This window comes from Bos indicus, chromosome X (assembly GCF_029378745.1).
Source record: "Bos indicus isolate NIAB-ARS_2022 breed Sahiwal x Tharparkar chromosome X, NIAB-ARS_B.indTharparkar_mat_pri_1.0, whole genome shotgun sequence".
Classification (NCBI taxonomy): domain Eukaryota; kingdom Metazoa; phylum Chordata; class Mammalia; order Artiodactyla; family Bovidae; genus Bos; species Bos indicus.
Window position 1 is genome coordinate 33,528,561 of NC_091789.1, and position 19,638 is coordinate 33,548,198.

The 19,638-nt window shown below is 49.6% G+C and overlaps 1 protein-coding gene across 1 annotated transcript; it reads left to right on the forward strand.

Annotated features, from left to right (window-relative positions):
• The first annotated feature begins 788 nt into the window (after positions 1 to 788).
• Positions 789 to 3,010, forward strand: LOC109554794 (melanoma-associated antigen 1-like). The gene is made up of 4 exons (XM_070785005.1): positions 789 to 856; positions 1,796 to 1,881; positions 2,005 to 2,067; positions 2,199 to 3,010. Exons 1-4 carry the CDS (start codon positions 789 to 791, stop codon positions 3,008 to 3,010), a joined length of 1,029 nt encoding a protein of 342 aa, XP_070641106.1.
• Positions 3,011 to 19,638: the final 16,628 nt, after the last annotated feature.

Below are 19,638 nucleotides of genomic sequence, written 5' to 3' on the forward strand. Positions count from 1 at the left end.
TTCCTCTGGTTCCAGGGCCATGTATCTTACTTAGTGGGGGAACTAATGACGACAGATGTGGAGTTTGCCCAGTCCCTGGAGGGTGAAACCCCAGCACCACGGGCTCTCATATCCCAGTGTGCACCTCACATGTGCTTCGTAGAGGCCATTCCACTGCCCCAGGAGACCAGCAGCTCTGGAAGCTGTGGTCTCAGGGCAGTGAGGGCTTTGGTGTAACGGTCCAGCCTTGGGTAAACTCAGGGACATCTTGTACCTTCCAGAGCTCAAGATGAGGACCCTGAGGAGGACACAGGGCCCCTCAGATCCCACCCCTGCTGTCAGCCCTAGGCATCCCTGGTGGCGGCTTGAGCACTTGGCAGCGGGTCCTACCTTTGGCATCCCTGTCTCTGACAGGTTGGGGCCCTGCTTTAAGGGACGGGCCTTAGAAGGAGAAAGGGAGGATCTTAGGTTCTGAAGAAGTCTGGGTGAGGACCCTGAGAAAAGACTGAGGGGAACCTGGATCCCATCACAGTGGGCTCAGGGAGCACATAGGGTGGGATGAGCACATGCCTCATTTCCTGACATCCAGGTCTCAGAGAGACTGGGGACCCGCTATAGGCGGCGGGGCCTCAGGCGGGCAGAGAGGAGAATTCCAGGTCCTGTGCGGTAACCAGTTGAGGTCCCTGAAGGGGGACTAGGAGACCCTTGACCTCAAAGAAAGCTGTCTCTGTTGTCGGTCCTTGGAGACCGTGAGGTAGGATGAGAACAACAGGCATGGTCTGACTTCCTGACATCCGGGTCTCAGAGAGATGGGGCACGTGATACAAGGGGCGGGGCCTCAGTTGGGGAGAGACGAGGATCTCTACTCCGAGACAAGGTAAGGCCCTGAGGCAGGACTAAAGGGACCCCCAAGGAGGACTGATGGAGCCCCACAGATCCCTGCCCCTGTCATCTGCCCTGCGAGACCCTGGGGTGAGAAAAGCACACTACCCCTGTCCTGACTTTCTGACATCCGGGTCTCAAGAGGGACTGGGGCCCTGGTGTGAGGAGCCGGGCCTCAAACTGGGGGAGGACAGAGCCCCGGTCCTACCGGGAGTCAAGGTGAGGATCCTGATGGGGGAGTGAGGGGAGCGGGACCCCAGAACAGAGGGGACCCTAGTAGTCCCCAGGCAGGACGACCTCGTGCCGCATTTCCTGACATGGGGTCTCAGAGAGACGGGACCGGGTCAGAGCAGCGGGCCTCAAAATGGAGGACGGGCCAATTCCAGGTCCTGCCTGGAATCCAGGCTCCAGGCGGGGAAGGACTGAGGCAGTTAGACCCCAACACAGGGTGGGATCCTTGCCTTTGATGGGGGTCTTAGATGTCCCAGAGTGGGTTGAGCAGGATGAGCAGTTTGTCGACCTCTGGCTTAGGGGCTTCAGGAGATGAGGTGCTCGGGCGGAGGGTGGAGGCTTCAGATCCACAGAGGGTGGACTCCTCGGACAGAGCCGAACCCACCCTTGTGGTCAGTGCTGGGAGTCCAGGCTGGACGTGAGGTGGGGACCGAGCATCTCCCCAGCCTAGGACCCGCAGAAGGCCCTGGGCAGGTGCGACCACATGTGGGGCCCCTTAGCGCTTTCCCTTCAAACTCGGGTCTTGTTCTGAGTTACTCTGCAGGCCCCCAAAGGGCAGGGTCCAGGCTGTGGCAGGGGAAAGGTGGGCGCTACAAGGGAGCTACAAGGGGACCACTTCCCCCACAGTTTGTTGGGGGGAGCCTCAGAGTCCAGGGCTGTGCCACAATCTACCCCCAAGGGGCCCCCTCCGTTTTTCTCACAGGGGTTCCAGGAACCAGGAGCAGAGGTCTGAGGCCTGTGTCCAGACATCAGAGAAAAGAGGAGGTCCAGGCAGTACCAGGAGTCAAGGTGAGGAGGGTGTCATGAATGAGCACCAGGGGCTCCCCATCCCAGAACAGAGGGGACCCCACAAATCCCTAATCCCCCCACCGTGTCAGCCCCAGAACCTCTGGCTGTGTTGGCTGCACCCAGGAGAGCCACTGCCCTTCCTCCTTTGGGTAGCAGGGGGTCAGACTGCCCAGGAGGAGGGCCCGTGTGAGGCCGAGAGCACCCCTCAAGAGGAGACCTATAAGTGGCCTGTGTTGACCACCCAGGGTGTATTTCTTAGCTGAGGCCCATGGTCCACAATGTCCCCTGCCTCACTCCTGTCTGTGCTTTGATCCCAGGCATCGTGCTCGTGGTCGAGATGAGTGAGCAGAGGAAGCCCAAGAAAGACCTTCAGGACCTAGGCGACACCCAGGGCCCAGAGGAAGCACAGCTCTTGGGGGCTGAGGGAGGGGAGGCTGCAACCCCTTCGGCCTCCTCCCGCCCAGTCTCTTCGTGCTCTGCTGAGGAGGCCTTGACCCAGGAAGCTCTGAATAAAATGGTGGCTAACATGGTGAAGTTCCTGCTCTGCAAGTATCGAGCCAAGGAGCCAACCACCGATGCCGAATTGATGAATACGGTCCTCGGGGATAACCAGAAGTACTACCCAGTGGTCTTCCGCCAAGCGGTTGAGTGCGTTCTGCTGGTCTTTGGTGTAGATGTGAGGCAGGTAGACACTGCACCCATCTACATCATGGTTCCCTCCCTGGGCCTCACCTATGATACGATACAGGCAAGTGGGCAGGGGCTGCCCAAGGCCGGCCTCCTGGTGGTGGTCCTCAGCCTGATCCTCCAGAATAGGGATCGCAGCCCTGAGGAGGAGATCTGGCGAGCACTCAGCAAGATGGGGGTGTGTGTTTTGAGGGAGCACCCCATCTTTGGGGAGCCCAGGGAGCTGCTGACCCAAGTGTGGGTGCGCGAGGGGTACCTGGAGTACCGGCAGGTGCCTGACAGCGACCCTGCTCGCTTCGAGTTCCTGTGGGGTCCCCGGGCCTTTGCGGAGACCAGCAAGGAGAAATTCACGGAGTATCTGCTCAGGGTCAACCGAAGGGCTTTTAGGTCCTTCCCACTCCCTTCTGCAGAGGCTGTGAGGGAGGAGGAAGAGGGGTCCTGAGCCAGAGCAGCAGCCAGGCTGATCCATCCCTCTGTAGTTGAAAAGGGAGTGGTCAGCCTTCTCAGGAGTGATGGCCTGGGCCACTTGGGGAACCCCGTGTGCAGCATTTTTAGGTTCCTGTTCTCTGTGATGACATGGAGACTGATCTCTGTTTTCTTTAGGAATTTTTCAAATGTGCCTTTCAGCATAAGGCTTAATAAACTTCAGTATCCAACTTTGTGAATGACATTGATCACACATGTATTTGTACTTACCCAATTTAAGGACAAGAGTTTTGCTAGTTTTTAAAAGTTTGGGAACTCTCCAATTTTATTTTGTGACCCTGAACATGGTAACATGAAATATGACTTATAACTATTTTGGAAATATGAACTTACCTAGCAGTAATGTACTTGGTGAAAGAATTAGAAAATAAAATGTGATTATAGCAAAATCTTGCTTCTCATACTTTTTGTCTGTCATTTTATACAGCTCAGCTATCTCAGTTTATTTGGGTTTTCCCAGGTTATTATTTAATAAAGTAGGAGAAAACTAATCCAACTAAATAAGCCCCTGCTCCTGGCTCATTTATTCCACAGAACTTCAGGGAGCTTGTGCGCTGTGACAGGCCGTGTTAGCAGTGGGGACACTAGGAAAAGCAGGACACCCCCCACACCGGGAGTGATAGCCTAAGAGCTGCAGCCACATGAGGAAGGTGGAGAGGCGTCCCCTAGTCCCACAGAACAAGGCAACATGGGCCAGGGCGGTGGGGTTCCAGGAGGATCCCTCAAGTGTCAGTGCCTGAGCCAGGGCAGTTTGGGCTTCGGGAAGCTAGGTTCCTTCTGTGGGAGGTGATCGTGATGAGGCTGGGTGGTGGCAGTACCAGACCTCTCGACGATGTCTTATGGGTGAGAAGAAAATCTGAGATAGGACATATACATTAGAAGTTCCTCCTAACTCGGAGATGAATCTCCTGGGTCCAAAAGAGAAAGTGCACTTTGATCAGGATCAAGTAGACGCCTGGTTTTTCTGCCTGAGTGTAAATACACTCGAAAGGTTCCAAATGAGACATGAGTGAATTTGGGTTGGCACACAATCTTCTCAGTCTCCGGGTTTATAGCTGAAGACATTTCAGTTACCATGTTGCAGAAACCGGTACTCGAGAATCCAAGCACAACACTCAGAGGGTTGGAGAACTCAGGTTTATTATGCTGGTGGGCCCAGAGGAGTCAACACTCCAAGCTCTGAGCCCCGATCAAAGGGATTGCAGAGTTTTTATAGACAGACTGTAGTGGGCAACACTAGCTGTTAATAGGCTGTTTTAAACTAAGGGGTTTCTCACACGTGGGAACAGTGGTCAAGATGGGGAGGAGGATGCCTGACCTGGACAGGCATGATTAAGCAGGTTTGCAGGGGCAAAGAGCAGGACAAGGGTGAGTGAGATAAACTCCAGTTTCTAGCATTGCAAGTTCCCGTTTTCTGAGACTACAGGACCTAGGTCATCTAGACTTTGCAAGGGTAAGCTGAGTTACAGAGGCAGAAGGAGAAGGAGGTTATGTAAAATTTTAACTTTTCCTCTTCATTCCCCACTCTTGATGCGTCTATCACTCGCTGTAGAAAGCATCGTCCCATGTTTTTGGTAGGACATTCCAGGCTCCCCATCATTTAGGGAGGTGTATTGAACTATTGCCGTTTGTAACTTTGTGGCTTCAATCCAAGAGTTTATGAACTGGATTGAGAATACAAGGGCCAAACAAGATTGCTGCAAAGAGCATGAAGAGAGGACCTGTTAAAGGGAGAAGCCATGATGCCCAGCTCCAGATATTGCTCCAATTACCCCAAGAATTAGCTAGTTTTTCTCTCTTTTTATGATTTGTTCTCTTTGATGCTGGGCCATGTTCCTGACTGTTTCTGACTGGTGTATATAAAAGCAGCATTCTTCATTCAAGAAGAGGCAGTAAAAGAAGAGGCAGCTGAAAAGGCAGACACTTTTCAACTGTCAGTAGGTCTGCTGCTGCTGCTGCTAAGTCACTTCAGTCGTGTCCAACTCTGTGCGCCCCCATGGACTGCAGCCTGCCAGGCTCCTCCGTCCATGGGATTTTCCAGGCAAGAGTACTCGAGTGGGTTGTCATTGCCTTCTCTGGTCAGTAGGTCTAGACCTCTCTTATTTTGCAAAACCACCTCAGCCAGGGAGTCTAGTTGGTCCTGTAAGGCCACTAAAGATTTGGCCACTCTCTCAATGTCGTCTGTGAAGTCTTTGGACAGTGTATGATAAGAGGTGGTTGATGAAGCAATTCCTCCTATTCCCATACCTATCCCAGCCGTGATTCCCAGACTAGCTAGTAGGGGTATAAACTGGATGACTCTTTTTGACCGCATATGTGCTGCCAGAGGTACGGTGAGAGTCTGGTTGTTAGGGACAATATACATCTGGGGAGTGAGGAAAGCTAAGGTGCAGATACCCACCTAATTGACAGGTAGACATAAGTAAGTATCTGTCCCACAAACAAAGAAAAGGCCTTGATGGGGGCGGCACCATCTATAACAGCAAGGGACACCAAACGACTGCAAAGCAGCCTGCACATAACAGATAACTGAAGACTTGCAGAAGGTTTTCTCCCCATCTTTGTGTTGTCATGGCTATAGCAACTGAGCCTATCGTGAAGGGGCATCAGTTATACTGTGGAGCAATTCAGTTAGTAGGGAGAATCGATCATAAGAGACTTCTAGTAAGAATAAGGCTTCCCATTACAGTGAGATAACAGACAGTAAACTGTAGATTCTGACCCAAATCCTAGTCCTGGGGTGGGACAGAAGCTAGTCCTGTGGCGAAGGGCACAGAAATAATAGCAATCAGGGGTAGAGTCCAGGGTTGACAATGAAAATCCATTGATATTTTGATAGCCGGATCCTCAAGCTCCCACCATGTGTTGAGCAGCCAGCTGCCGGAGTGTGGCTGGAGCAAGGCTGAAGAATCCTCAAGCTTCTGCTGTGCATGTACTTAGTCAGCTTTCGGAGTGACTAGAGCAGAGCTCAGCATCCTTTATGGGTGGCGGTCCTTGTTTCTGAAATAGACCTTGAGGAGCTTTTTGGGGTCCTGAACTGCTTTCCGGGTGTCCTCATTACAGGAAGCCACTGCCTTCTTGACTCTGGTGTGGTGGATCCAAGGGATGATACCTATAACTTTAACAGTAGTAGGGGTTGCCAGAATGACCGTGTGAGGGCCTGTGCAAACTGGCTGAAGTGGTTCTTTTTTCCAGTCTTTAACCCATACCTCATCTCCTGGCTGACAGGGGTGAACCCAATTGCCCCGTGAAATGCGTGTCCTTTCTCAAGTTTCTTAGGCAATATGGCGGAAGACTTTCCAGGGCCTGGAGGTGTTGGGACATCTCCAGGTCAGCTGGTTGTTGGTGGTCTCCTTTGAGCTTTCTTATCACTGGGGGTGGTCTCCTGTATAAGATATCAAAAGGAGAATAGCCTGAGGTCCTCAGGGTGCATTTACAGAGGGCAATGAGAATCCACAGGCTAAGGCAGCTTGTTCTAGTGTTGTCTGAGCATTGGCCAGGGGATATTTTTGTCATACTACTACTTGGAGAAACAAACTTAACGAGAAAGTTAAAGATATATGGCCCAAAGTTTAATAGAAGTAGGAAAGCTGCTGAGGTGCAACTAGGAGAACCAGGTCCAGACATTGGTTCGTGACATTAGTGTTTCTCTATGTGTGAGAAGATGCAAGAAGTTGGACACATAAAAATCTTTACCTGAAAATATCTGACTATCTTAAGGCCTGTTTTCCTGGGTTTTTCCCAGAGCACAGAGTGCCTTATTTTTTGTCTCCACCCTGAACTCCTTTCAAGGGGGTGTTGAAGGTCAGCATCTTGTAGTGGTCATGATTCAGTCTTTGTAGAGGCAGCTGGCAAGGGCCAACTTCCAGTCAGCAGGGCCCCTTCATAGTCATATTTGACCATGTTTGGGGGGCATTTCACAGTTATTGTGTCCCGCAGTGCTGGGAAGGCTCATTCCCAGGTCTAACAAAGATTCCATTGACAGGCCACTCAATGTGTTGTCACTAGATCAGGCCTTGTAAGTAGCAAAAGTTTCTGGACCATACCTGTCTTACTAGCTTCTTGGTCCAGGAAAATGTTTCCTCTTGTTGCTTCTTCCCATATCTAAATTTACATTATTACAGTTACTGATCTCATATGGAACTGCATATTAGCATTTTATCACAGGCTCTATCACACATTTGGTAATATAAAAAATAATCTTCTGAAACAAGCTACATAGAAAATAAGATAGCTAGCGGTTATTAGTAAGGTCACAAGCAGAAATTTAAGTCAAGAACTTTCACCGGGGATAGCCCGGTATACCCCAGGTCACCTGTCTCAGTTAAATGATTATAGCCAAGTGTTAATCTCCTGGTTGTACATCATGGAGCATCTGACCTTTATCCAAAGACTGGCTGCTGAGGTAAGCTTTAGAAATAATCTTAAGAGTGTCCTTTTTAATAATTGAATTAAAACTTTTAGCAATACAACATAACAAGGAACTACCACAGAAGTGAGTGTTAGTAGCACAGACCTTAATTAACAAAACTAGAACTTAATATTTAATGAAACATGATTTTCTTTTTTGAGAATTCATGTGAGGGCATTAACACTGTAGCCAGGTAAGGCTTTAACCCATCAAATAAAAATGAGGTCTGTCAGGGAGCCGGGAAAAGCTAAGCAGCCATCTTGGATTTCCCATAGCCCTAGAGCTTTGATTTTTAGCTACTGTTTATTTATTTTTAATTTCCTGATATAAAATCAGACTGTCACCATGTTTTAAGGACATCAAGATAGCAAAAGTCTAACCTTGAAGGGTTATTTTTTGTTGAAGCAGAATGAGCTTTGTCTACATGTACCATAATCTTAAATAATGTTTATTTACATTACCAAAGTAACAAAAAGATTTTTAAAACAAATAAGAATCACTTAAAGGCAAATAAATTTATAATCTGTTATCGAAAGCTGAATTTTTAAGAAAACTTTGTTCTCTAAACAGAGAGAAGACTAAATTCCAGTCTGGTACCAGCTTACTGTTAATAACAAAATTTGTTTATCTGTTTAATCTTAGAAAGTCTTTTACACAAATCTTGAAGAACTAGCAGTATTCTTCTAAATGCATGAGAATAAATTCATAGAAGACATGATTAAAATCTGATTCTTTTGTGATTGACAAGGAAACCTGGTCATAACACTTTAATATGGACATGGAACAATAGACTGGTTCCAAATAGGAAAAGGAGTACGTCAAGGCTGTATATTGTCACCCTGCTTATTTAACTTATGTGCAGAGTACATCATGAGAAACGCTGGGCTGGAAGAAGAACAAGCTGGAACCAAGATTGCCAGGAGAAAGATCAATAACCTCAGAAATGCAGATGACACCACCCTTATGGCAGAAAGTGACGAGGAACTAAAAAGCCTCTTGATGAAAGTGAAAGAGGAGAGTGAAAAAGTTGGCTTAAAGCTCAACATTCAGAAAACTAAGATTATGGCATCTGGTCCCATCACTTCATGGGAAATAGATGGGAAAACAGTGGAAATAGTGTCAGACTTTATTTTTGGGGGGATCCAAAATCACTGCAGATGGTGACTGCAGCCATGAAATTAAAAGACGCTTACTCCTTGGAAGGAAAGTCATGACCAACCTAGATAGCATATTGAAAAGCAGAGACATTACTTTGCCAACAAAGGTCCATCTAGTCAAGGCTATGGTTTTTCCAGTGGTCATGTATGGATGTGAGAGTTGGACTGTGAAGAAAGCTGAGCACCGAAGAATTAATGCTTTTGAACTGTGGTGTTGGAGAAGACTCTTGGGAGTCCTTTGGACTGCAAGGAAATCCAACCCGTCCATCCTAAAGGAAATCAGTCCTGAATATTCATTGGAAGGACTGATGTTGAAGCTGAAACTCCAATACATTGGCCACCTGATGCCAAAATATGACTCACTGGAAAAGACCCTGATGCTGGGTGGGATTGGGGGCAGGAGGAGAAGGGGAGGACAGAGGATGAGATGGCTGGATGGCATCACCGACTCAATGGACATGAGTTTGAGTGAACTCCAGGAGTTGGTGATGGACAGGGAGGCCTGGCGTGCTGCAATTCATGGGGTCGCAAAGAGTCGGACATGACTGAGTGACTGAACTGAACTTAACTGAATTGTTGCTTCTTGACATGCATACAGGTTTCTCAGGAGATAGGTAAGATGGTCAGAGATTCCTATCTCCTTAAGAATTTTCCAAAGTTTCTTATGATCCATACATTTGGGATTCCCTGGTAACTCAGTTGGTAAAGAATGTGCCTGCAATGCAGGAGACCCCGGTTTGATTCCTGGGTTAGGTAGATCCCCTAGAGAAGGGCTAGGCTACCCACCCCAGTGTTCTTGGGCTTCCCTTGTGGCTCACCTGTTAAAGAGTCCACCTGCAGTTCTGGAGACCTGGGTTCGATCCCTGGGTTGGGAAGATCCCCTGGAGAAGGGAAAGGCTACCCACTTCAGTATTCTGGCCTGGAGAATTCCATGTACTGTATAGTCCATGGGTTCGCAAAGAGTCGGACATGACTGAGCAACTTTCACTTCACACAGTCAAAGGCTTTAGCGTTGTCAATGAAACAGAGGTAGATGTCCCTCTGAAATTCCCTTGCTGTCTCTATGATCAAAAGAATGTTAGCAATTTGATCTCTGGTTCCTCTGCAAAGACACTCTAGGATGTCTGGCTCTATGTGAGTGATTCTACCACTGTTGATATCCAGGTCATTAAGATCTTTTTTGTACAGTTCTGCGTATTTTTGCCATCTCTTCTTAATTTTCCAGGGGAAAAATGAGCACTACAAGTGAGCCCTGAGAGGACAACACACCCCAGAACCGGGGGGACCTCACAGAGTTCACCCCACTTTCCAGCACAGAAGGCCTAGGGCTGTGCTACAGTCGACACTGGATATGAGCCTTTGTTACTTCTCACAAGGACTTCAGGAACCTCGAGGTGAAGACCTAGGTCTGAGAATGTGTCCTGAGGTCACAGAGTACAAGGTCCAGGCAGTGTGAGGAGTCAAGGTAAGGCGGATGCCCTTGGTGTGCACCAAGGGCTCCCCATCCCAGATTAGATGGGACCTAACACGCCGCAAGTCACTTCCCCTGTCATCCCATGAAATACTGGCTGTGCTGGCTGCACCCTCAGGAGCCATCTCACTTCCTCACTTGATGCTGGAAAGTCAACCAAGGAGGAACGCCCTTGTGAGGCCCAAGAGCAGCCCTCAGAAGGGGATCTGTAAGTGGCCTGAGTCAGAGCAGTCCAGAGCATGTCTCTCAACTGACCATTCACCGCCCTTCTGGGCCCAGCCCCCGCCCCCACCCCCGCCAGGCCCGAGGTCCCCGTCTGTCCCCTGCATCACTCCTCTCAATGGTTCGATCCCAGTCATCATGCTCATGGTTGAGATGAGTGAACTCAGCAAGCCCAAGGAAGACCTTCAATGCCAAAACCAGGCCCAGGACCCAGTGGAGGTGCAACTTAGGGGGGCTGAGGCAGAGGAGGCCTCATCCCCTATGACCTCCTCCTGCCCAGTCTCCTCTTCCTATGCGTCACCCATGCAGAGTCCTTGCTAAAGGCTCTGAATGTGATGACAGCTGAACTACTGGGGTTCCTGCTGCTCAAGTATAGCACCAAGGAGCCAATCTCCCAGGCTGAAATGCAGAGTACGGTTCTCAGGGATAACCAGGCTCACTTCCCGGTGGTCTTCCGTAAAGCCACACAGTGCCTGCCCCGGTCTTTAGCGTGTAGGTGAAGGAGGTAGATCCCAGAGAGCACATCTACTTCCTGGTCCCCATCCTGGGCCTCACCCTCAATGAGATGCAGAGGGATGGGCAGAACATGCTCAAGGCTGGCCTCCTGGTGACGGCCCTGAGCCTGATCCTTCTAGCAGGGGACCTGACACTGAGGAGGAAGTCTGGGGAACACTTAGCAGGATGGGAGGGTGTGTCTGGAGTGAGCACTTCATCTTTGGGGAGCCCAGGGAGGTACTGACCCAAGTGTGGGTGTGGGATGGGTACCTGGAGTGCCAGCAGGTGCCTGACAATGACCCCGCTCACTGAGTTCCTGTGGAGTCCCCGGGCCTATGTGGAGACCAGAAAGTGGCAAGTCAGGGCATTTCTGCTCAGGGTCAAACAAAGGGCTCTGAGGGCCTTCCCACCGCTGTCTGCAGAGGCTGAGGGGGAGGAGGAAGAGGGGGCCTGAGCCAGAGCAGCAGCCAGGCTGATCCTTCCCTCTGTGATTGAGGAGGAAGCAGCCGGCCTTCTCAGAAGTGAGGGCCCGGGCCAGTTGGGGGAACCAGTGTGAAGCATCTTTGTGTTCCTCTTCTCTCCGATGACATGCAGATTCATCTCTCTTTTCTTTAGGAATTTTTCAAACTTTGGCTGTTTTCATAGAAAGCTAAATAAACTTCAGTGTCTTAGCTTTGTGGATGATGCTGATCACAGCGTGTTTGTGCTTACCCAGTTCGAGAACAAGAGTTCTGCTGTTTTTTAAAAGTGATTGAGAACTCTTCCATTTTGTTCTGTGACCCTGAACAAGATGAAATGGAATTGGAATAGAACTATTTTGGAAATGTGAAAAGACTTAACAGTAATATCACTGGGGAAGAATTAAGAGATAAAATGTAATTGAGGTGAGTTCTTGCTTCTTATATTTCTTGTCTGTCATTTAATACAGCTAAGCTATCCCTGTTCAGTTGGACCTTTTGGGGCTATTATTTAAGGAAGTAAAAAAGAAATCTGATCCAACTTAATAAGTCCCCTGCTCACTGGCTCATTTATTCCACATTTATTACTTCATGGAGCTTCTGCTCTGTGGAAGGCCCTGTGTTAGCAGTGGGGGCATGTTAGCAGGGAACATGGGATCCTTATGTAAACCTACCAAAATTTGGAAATAAATATGTGATTAATTCAATGCTTTTTAAAGTAATTCATTGGAAGGACTGATGCTGAAGCTGTAGCTCCAATATGTTGTCCATCTGATGTGAAGAGCCAATTCATTGGAAAAGACCATTGTGCTGGGAAAGGTTAAGGGCAGGAGAAGAAGGGTGACCAAGGCAAGAAATGGTTGGATGGCGTCATCTATTCAGTGGACATGAATTTTGTCACTCTGGGAGACAGTGAAGGACAGGGAAGCCTGACATGCTGCAGTCCATAGGATGGCAAAGAATGGGATGTGACTGAACAACAACAAATTCACTCTTTTAAATATAGATAAAGGTTTTATCTAAATAATATTTGCACGTTGTTTGGGGGGAAAAGCATACCATTTGCACTTTGCCTGGGGTGAGGTGGAAATGTATTTTGGAGGCCGGTGGTGCCACATCCATGGGCCTGAGCTCCCAAGAAGCAGGAAAGGCTCCTGACTGACTGACTGATGGAAGAGCTGTCCAGGCACCATCCGTTCAGGGCCAAGGGGGAGGACCTGGGTTCCTCCCAGTGGCACAGTCAGAAGTGAAGTCGCTCAGTTGTGTCCGACTCTTTGCGACCCCGTGGACTGTAGCCTACCAGGCTCCTCTGTCCCTGGGATTCTCCAGGCAGGAATACTGGAGTTGGTTGCCATTTCCTTCTCCAGGAGATCTTCCCAACCCAGGGATCGAACCTGGGTCTCCCGCACTGCAGGCAGATGCTTTACCATCTGAGCCACCAGGGAAATCCACCAGGGAAGTCAGCAGGCGCAGTCAGAAGGTGGGTGTTTTTCCAAGGACTGCTGTCCTCCTAAAACCCTCCAGGACAGTTGTGATGTAGACAGGGTGGAAGAGGAAGGAGCATTTTGGACTCTGGGCACTGCAGATGGTATCCTGGGGGTGGTACAGCCAGAGGGACTGAGGATGGTGGAGAGCCCTGAGCCAAGGGGCAGGGATTGAGTGAGTCAATTCCTAGGCGGGTTGATAACACCTCTAGGTTCCCTGAGGAGGAGAAAGGGGTCTGGGGCTCTCAAGGAGGAGATAGGGGTCTCGAATTCTCAAGGAGGAAGAAGGGACAAATGTTTTTCCCCTCTACATTTCTTAGTCTTAGTCACATAAAATGTTTTTTCCTTTAAGCCTCAAACTGATGATTACACAACCAACAACTCAGCTTCAACTCTGTACTAGGGATTATATAGCAACAATGTATCCTGCTTGAGGACAGTTTCTCCTACCTGAAAACCTTCTGACTAATCCTGATATTTTAGAATGTATATTATGGGAGTGGGTCTGGTAGGATCTTTCTATTTTTAAGTTCTAGTCCTGTTATCCTAAAATGTAAATTGTGAGAGTGGGTCTGGTAAGATTTATACAACCCTGAGACAGTCTTTTGATTAATTGTAATAACCAATTATAAAAAATATATAACTCCCTGGCTAACACCAGCAAGGGGCGCAGTCTCCGTCCCCCTTCTGATGTCTATGTCAGAAGCTTTCTCTGTCCCTTTTCTTACTTTAGTGAAACTCCTCTACACAAAAGCTCTTGAGTGATCAAACCTGGTCCCTGGTCCCGAAGCTAAATCTTCTTCGGAGATCATGAATCCAACACAATTGACCATAAGCTATCAGGATGCAGCCTAGGAGTCTGGAGCTGAGCTTCGAGCCAGAACCACGTGAGGACCACACAGTCCTCGCCCTCTGCCCTCATTCTGGTGTCCATTCTTCTCTCCCCTTCCCTCCCTACGTGGCAGGGCCAGGCCAGGAGAGAGGAGACACGTAGATGGGGGACTGGCCTAAGAGCCTCTGGGGATGGTGAGAAAGCAGCTGGGGTACACGAGACTATGAAGGCCGTTTATACCAAAGCAGCCTCCGGAATCTCGGGTTCCTTCTCTAACCAGCACAGTCGTGAAACATACCACTGTTTGCACACCAGGATGAGCTACAGTCCTGTGTATTTGTTCCTTTTTCATGAAATGTCACACTCTGCATGTCTCCTGATGGTAGCGGGGGTGGTGGACTTCATACAAGGGGCCACCCTTCAGGAAACAAAGTCCAGGAATTCCTTCCTGTCACCTGCTCACTTTAGCTCTCAGAGCAGCACCCTTCCATTGTCTCAGAGCTCTTCGGTCCTCCTGATGGTGCGTTGGAGGCAGCAGCCCAAGTGGACCTCTAAGCTCGGGGGCACCTGTCCCTGGCGTCCAGCCCAGAGCTCGCGTCACCCCTACTGTGGACCCCTTGCCCCCACTGTCTCCAATCTGGCCTCACTCTCTGCATCTCGGAGCTCTACTCTTCCTGTTCCTGTCCAGACAACCTCCCAGCCCAAGATGGCCGCAGGGTTGGCATTCCCTTACAAGTCATATATGAAGGTCCCCAGATAATAGTCCCCTGTCACAATTGTTGTGATTCAGATAAAGGGACAGTCGAGGTCGCTTTTGCTGAGTGTCATGACGGCTAGTAAATAACAACCCTGTGTGATGTGAATAATGACAAAAGGCTATGATTATGAATGACTATTCAAATGATTCCTAAATCCCCAATCTTTGATGAAAGTGATCAGTGAGCCTGGGTAGTAGAAGACTATCCTTTCTGAGGTTTAGCCAGCGGCGTGTTGCCAGGATGGTGTGTCAGCCACCACAGAGCCAGAGAGGACCTCAGTGTCCACAAACAGGCAGTTGGAGCAGATGAAAGGCTGTAGCAGATGACAGGTGCAGTCACCAGCCTGCTCCCCAGACCCCATCATCCCCAGGCTCAAATGAGGGTGGGAAGTAGCTGGCTTCATCACAGTCTTGTTTGTCCACGTGTGGGTCACGGGCATTTCCTCACTGGAGCAATAAAGGAACCCTGGCATTTGAAATCCAGAATGTAGTGGTTGTTCATTCTCCTCTACATTACTGTGCAATGCACAAATATTGTAATCATAATAGCCATGGTAAATACTCACTAGTTCTGTTCCGTTTATTCACTGGGACAAGAAGATGATCTGACTTGCCAAAATAACCATCAGGGCACAGAAGCCTTGAGATATAGCTTTGTGATTGAGTCCAACACAAATATGTGTGAGTCATACACTGGGAACTTCTGACAGGGTGCAGGGATCGCCCCTGCCCATAACTTAAACCTCCAGAGGCTAAGACTCTGTATCTAACTTGCATTTCATTCTGTTGTTCACTTCCACCTTAACATAATGTGAAATCAATGTAAATAGCTAGATGTGGCTACTGTGAACTTCCCTGCTGTGGAACTGCAGAACTTACTCTTAACAACTGGAAGCACAACTTCCCTTGTGGGTCACTGGGAGTGGTGGCAGGTGGGGCCATGAGTCACTGGGAGTGGTCGTACGGGGAGTCATAAATCTCTGGGAGTTGGGTTGTAGGTGGGGTCATGGGTCAGTGGAAATGGTGATCAGTGGGGTCACTCTACCCTCTGGTTCAAGGATCATGCATATTACCTCATGGGGAACTAAGGATGGCAGATGTGGAGTATGTCCAATCCCTGGAGGGTGACACCCCAGTACCACGGGCTCTCATATCCCAGTGTGCACCCCACGTGTGCTTTGTAGAGGCCAATCCACTGTTCCAGAAGACCAGCAGCTTCTGGATGGTGGGGGCTGAGATAGCGACTTTGGATCCCATGGCCACTTGCCCTCTGAGCCCCTGGTGTGCTGTTAGAGGGTCTCTTGGTCTTGGATGGTTTTGTGAAATACCCTGTGTCAGTCAGTTCTGCTTTCTGTGAGCCCTCAAATAGTGGTGCCAGACAAGGTGCTGCAAGAAGGAAAGCGAAACCCACATCTAGAATGTGTACCTATCGATTTCAGTAAAGATGAACTTCTCCTCCTTCAAGGATGGAAGTGAGATGTTGTGATCAACTCACCATTAGCGGCTCAATGATCTGGAGGGAGGGTGCCACTGAGGGATCGGCATCACTCTCTGTCATGGTGGGGCAAACACCTGGTAGGTGCCGTAGCTCATCCGGCCTGCTGGTGGCGCCTGTGCTGCTGAGCCCAGATGCAGCATCATCCTTGGCCCCAGGGCTCCTCCTCGCATGAGAGCACTGTGCAGCCCTGAGGGACCACTGACAGAGGCTGGGCGCTCTCAGTTCTTCAGGCACTGGGTCTTCAGTGATGTTTCTTGCCTCTTGTGTGCTGCATGCTTTTGTGAGTAGCAAGAGGCAATGCAGATATCTTCCTTTTTGGTGTCCCTTCCTATAGGTTCATTGATGTACCCCTTCTCCAAACCTACTTGTGGCAATCTACCAAAATGTCTCATTCTAAGTACCTGACTGGCTGGCTAATCCATTTTCCATCATCTTTAAGCCCATGTCTATTCTTGACATGGGCCATTTTCTTTATCCATAAATAGTGGATCCCTAGAGGCACCATCAGAAGTTGCATCCACTGGGAGCGGATTTCCGCTCGCCCCTGTCTCTATGGCCACATGTGGTGGAGGTGGTACTGCAGCAGGAGTCCATTTCCACCTGCAGTTTCAGTTCAGCCAACCCACCCCTCATCTATGCTCAGCATTTCTACACCCCCAGCAGCTGGTCAGAAAAGAACTTCCTGGCCCATTAATCTCCAGGAATAAACGGCGGCAGAGGTGCTTGTGACACATTTGCAGGTCATATTGGGGTTTAGCTCACCTTCTTGTAATCTATGGCCCTGCTTGGGTCTGATCTCCTCAGAGAAGCCACTTCTGTTTTGCGGTGGACTACTGTTGCAGTCGCCTCCCTTTGTGGGTCTGACAGAACCTAGCTCATGAGGACCAATGTCCACATGCTGTATGCCGAGGAGGTGGCCATGTGTTCCAGAAAAGATAACAAACCTGGCAAAGCAGTTGCTATCGAGTGGGTGGTGGTCCAGTGTCCTCCTCAGGAGCCTAGAGGTTTGAGTAGGGTCCAGACCGCTGAGGAGGTTCGGTGGGGACCACCTCCCTGCATCCTTTTGGTGTTAAGGGTGTCATTAATGTTTCACATCTCCCAAACCAGAGGGAATCTTGGTTTGTATTTACTGTCACAGTCAAGGTGCAGGGAGTGCACTTGGTCTCCCCGCTCTGATAGCTTCTATACTAATGGGCTTGTGTGCATTCAGGGCTTGTGCCCATCATCAAGCACGTCTGTTCTAATCGCACATCTGGAGGTGGCAGGCAGGAGCTCTCTGGGTCAGATCTAGGCCAGACCTCCATATGTTCCTGGTGCACACATGCGCCCCCTCCACGGCGGACATTCACGGAGTGAAGGTCTGACTATCACTGCCCACAGCATCCCGCTTCTAGACGTCCTTACAATGTTTGCGTCTTTCCTCTCTCCCCCGCGTCCAGTCACCAAGGTGAACAATGTGGTCTCTTTGCGGGACAGATTTGGGGAATGATGGCTGCATACGTCTGCCAGGGTGTTGCAGAGTCTTTACACATGAGGATCCCTCCTTCCCTTTGGTCAATGGATTCTGTGTCTGACAACTGACTCAGGTCTGGGAACTGGGGAAGACGTCATGACTCTTTTGGAGCACTCTCTGCATCTTCCTGCTCACTCATCTTTGCTATGTATCAGATAGTAAGGAATCTGCCTGCAATGCAGGAGACCTGGGTTTGATCCCTGACTGGGGAAGATCCTCTGTAGAAGGGAATCGCAACCCACTCCACTATTCTTGCCTGGAGAATTCCATGGACAGAGGAGCCTGGCGGGCTACAGTTCATGGGGTCGCAAAGAGTCAGACATGACTGAGCGATGAGCATTTTCACTTACACTAATTAAGGCACAAAGGCACTGGTGACCCACTCCAGTACTCTTGCCTGGAAAATCCCATAGATGGAGGAGCCTGGTAGGCTGCAGTCCATGGGGTCGCTAAGAGTTGGACACGACTGAGCGACTTGACTTTCACTTTTCACTTTCCTGCATTGCAGAAGGAAATGGCAACCCACTCCAGTGTTCTTGCCTGGAGAATCCCAGGGACGGGGGAGCCTGGTGGGCTGCCATCTATGGGGTCACACAGAGTCGGACACGACTGACGTGACCTAGCAGCAATTAAGGCACAGATTTGTGGACAGCCCATCTCTCTTGACCCTAAGAACACCGTGTCCTGTTAGCAAGCTCTATACCCCTTTGCAGATCATAGCCTCTTTCTGCCACATCAGTTTTGCTGCTTTTACAATAATAGAGATCACATTCCTTTTGAAATTTAAGTGCCACCTGCTGAACTGAAGGGGATGTGATCCAAAACTTCCAGGTTTTTTTTCCCCATCTCCCACAGAAGGAACCCAGCTTCCCAAAGCCCCAAACCACCCTGCCTCAGGCACCGAGTGCTCCTTCTGGAGCCCCACCACCTCACACTGTGTTGCCTTGTTGTGTGGGAGTAGGGGACATCTCTGCACGGTCCTCGTGTGACTGCAGCTCCTAGACCATCGCTCTAGGCATGGGGGTGTTCTGCTTCTTCTACTGAACCCTCTGCTAACACGGCCTTCCACAGAGCAGAGGCTCCGTGAGACTCTGGCTGAGAATAAGGCAGTGAACAAGGTACATATTAACTCTGACCAATTTTACCCTACTGTCTTTAATAACTAATGCAAATCCAAATAAACATAGATCTTTTAGTTTTATAGATTAACAGATGACAAAAGGTTTTAGAACTTTTATTTTTTATTCTCTATTTCCTTTTATTTTTTTCCCCATGCCCAGCAATTTTGGGGATCTTAGTTCCCCAACCAGGGATTGAACCTGGGCCCCAGCAATGAAAGTACTGAGTCCTAACCACTGCACTGTCAGAGAATTCCCAATTTCTCTATTTCTTGACTCCATCAATTTTATTGTTATTTCCCATTTCCAAGAAAATTCCTATTCCAATGAAATGTTAGCTTCCTCAGGGTCACAAAATAAAATAGGAGAGTTCCCAGGCTCTTTTACGGAACAGCAAAACTCCTGTCCTTAAACTTGGTAAGTACCTATACGTGTGTGACCATTGTCATTCACAAAGTTAGATACTGAAGTTTATTAAGCCTTCAGCTGAAAAAAACATTTGAAAAATTCGTAAAGAAAGCAGAGATGAATCTCCAAGTCACTGTGGAAAGAAGGAACCCAAAGATGCTACACACCGAGTCCCCGCTACTGGCCCAGGCCCTCAAGACTGAGAAGGCTGACCGCTCCCTCTTCAGTCATGGAGGGAAGGATCAGCCCCCCTTCCTGCCCCCAGGACACGCTGTTGGACGTGGACCTGGAAGGAGTCTGGCTGCTGCTCTGGTTCAGGGCCCCTCTTCCTCCTCCCTCTCAGCCTCTGCAGGTGGGAGTGGGAAGGACCTGGAAGCCCCTGGATTGATTTTGAGCAGATGCTCTAGGACGTGCCGCTTGCTGCTCTCCACATAGGCCTGGGGACCCCACAGGAACTGGTAGCGAGCAGGGTCACCGCGGGGCACCTACTGATATTCCAGGTACCCCTCCTGAACCCACTTGGGTCAGCACTCCCTGGGGTCCCTATAGATGTAGTGCTCCCTCCAGGTGTATACGCCCATGTCGTTCAGGGTTTCCCAGATCTCCTCCTCGTGGGCGCAGTTGCCCTCCAGGAGGGTCACGCCTAGAAGCACCACCAGGAGGCTGGCCTTGGGCATGCTGTGCCCATCGCTCACTAGCATGTAGGTGTGCTTCGTGTGGTCCACCTCCCTCACATCCACGCCGAAAACCAGCTGCAGGC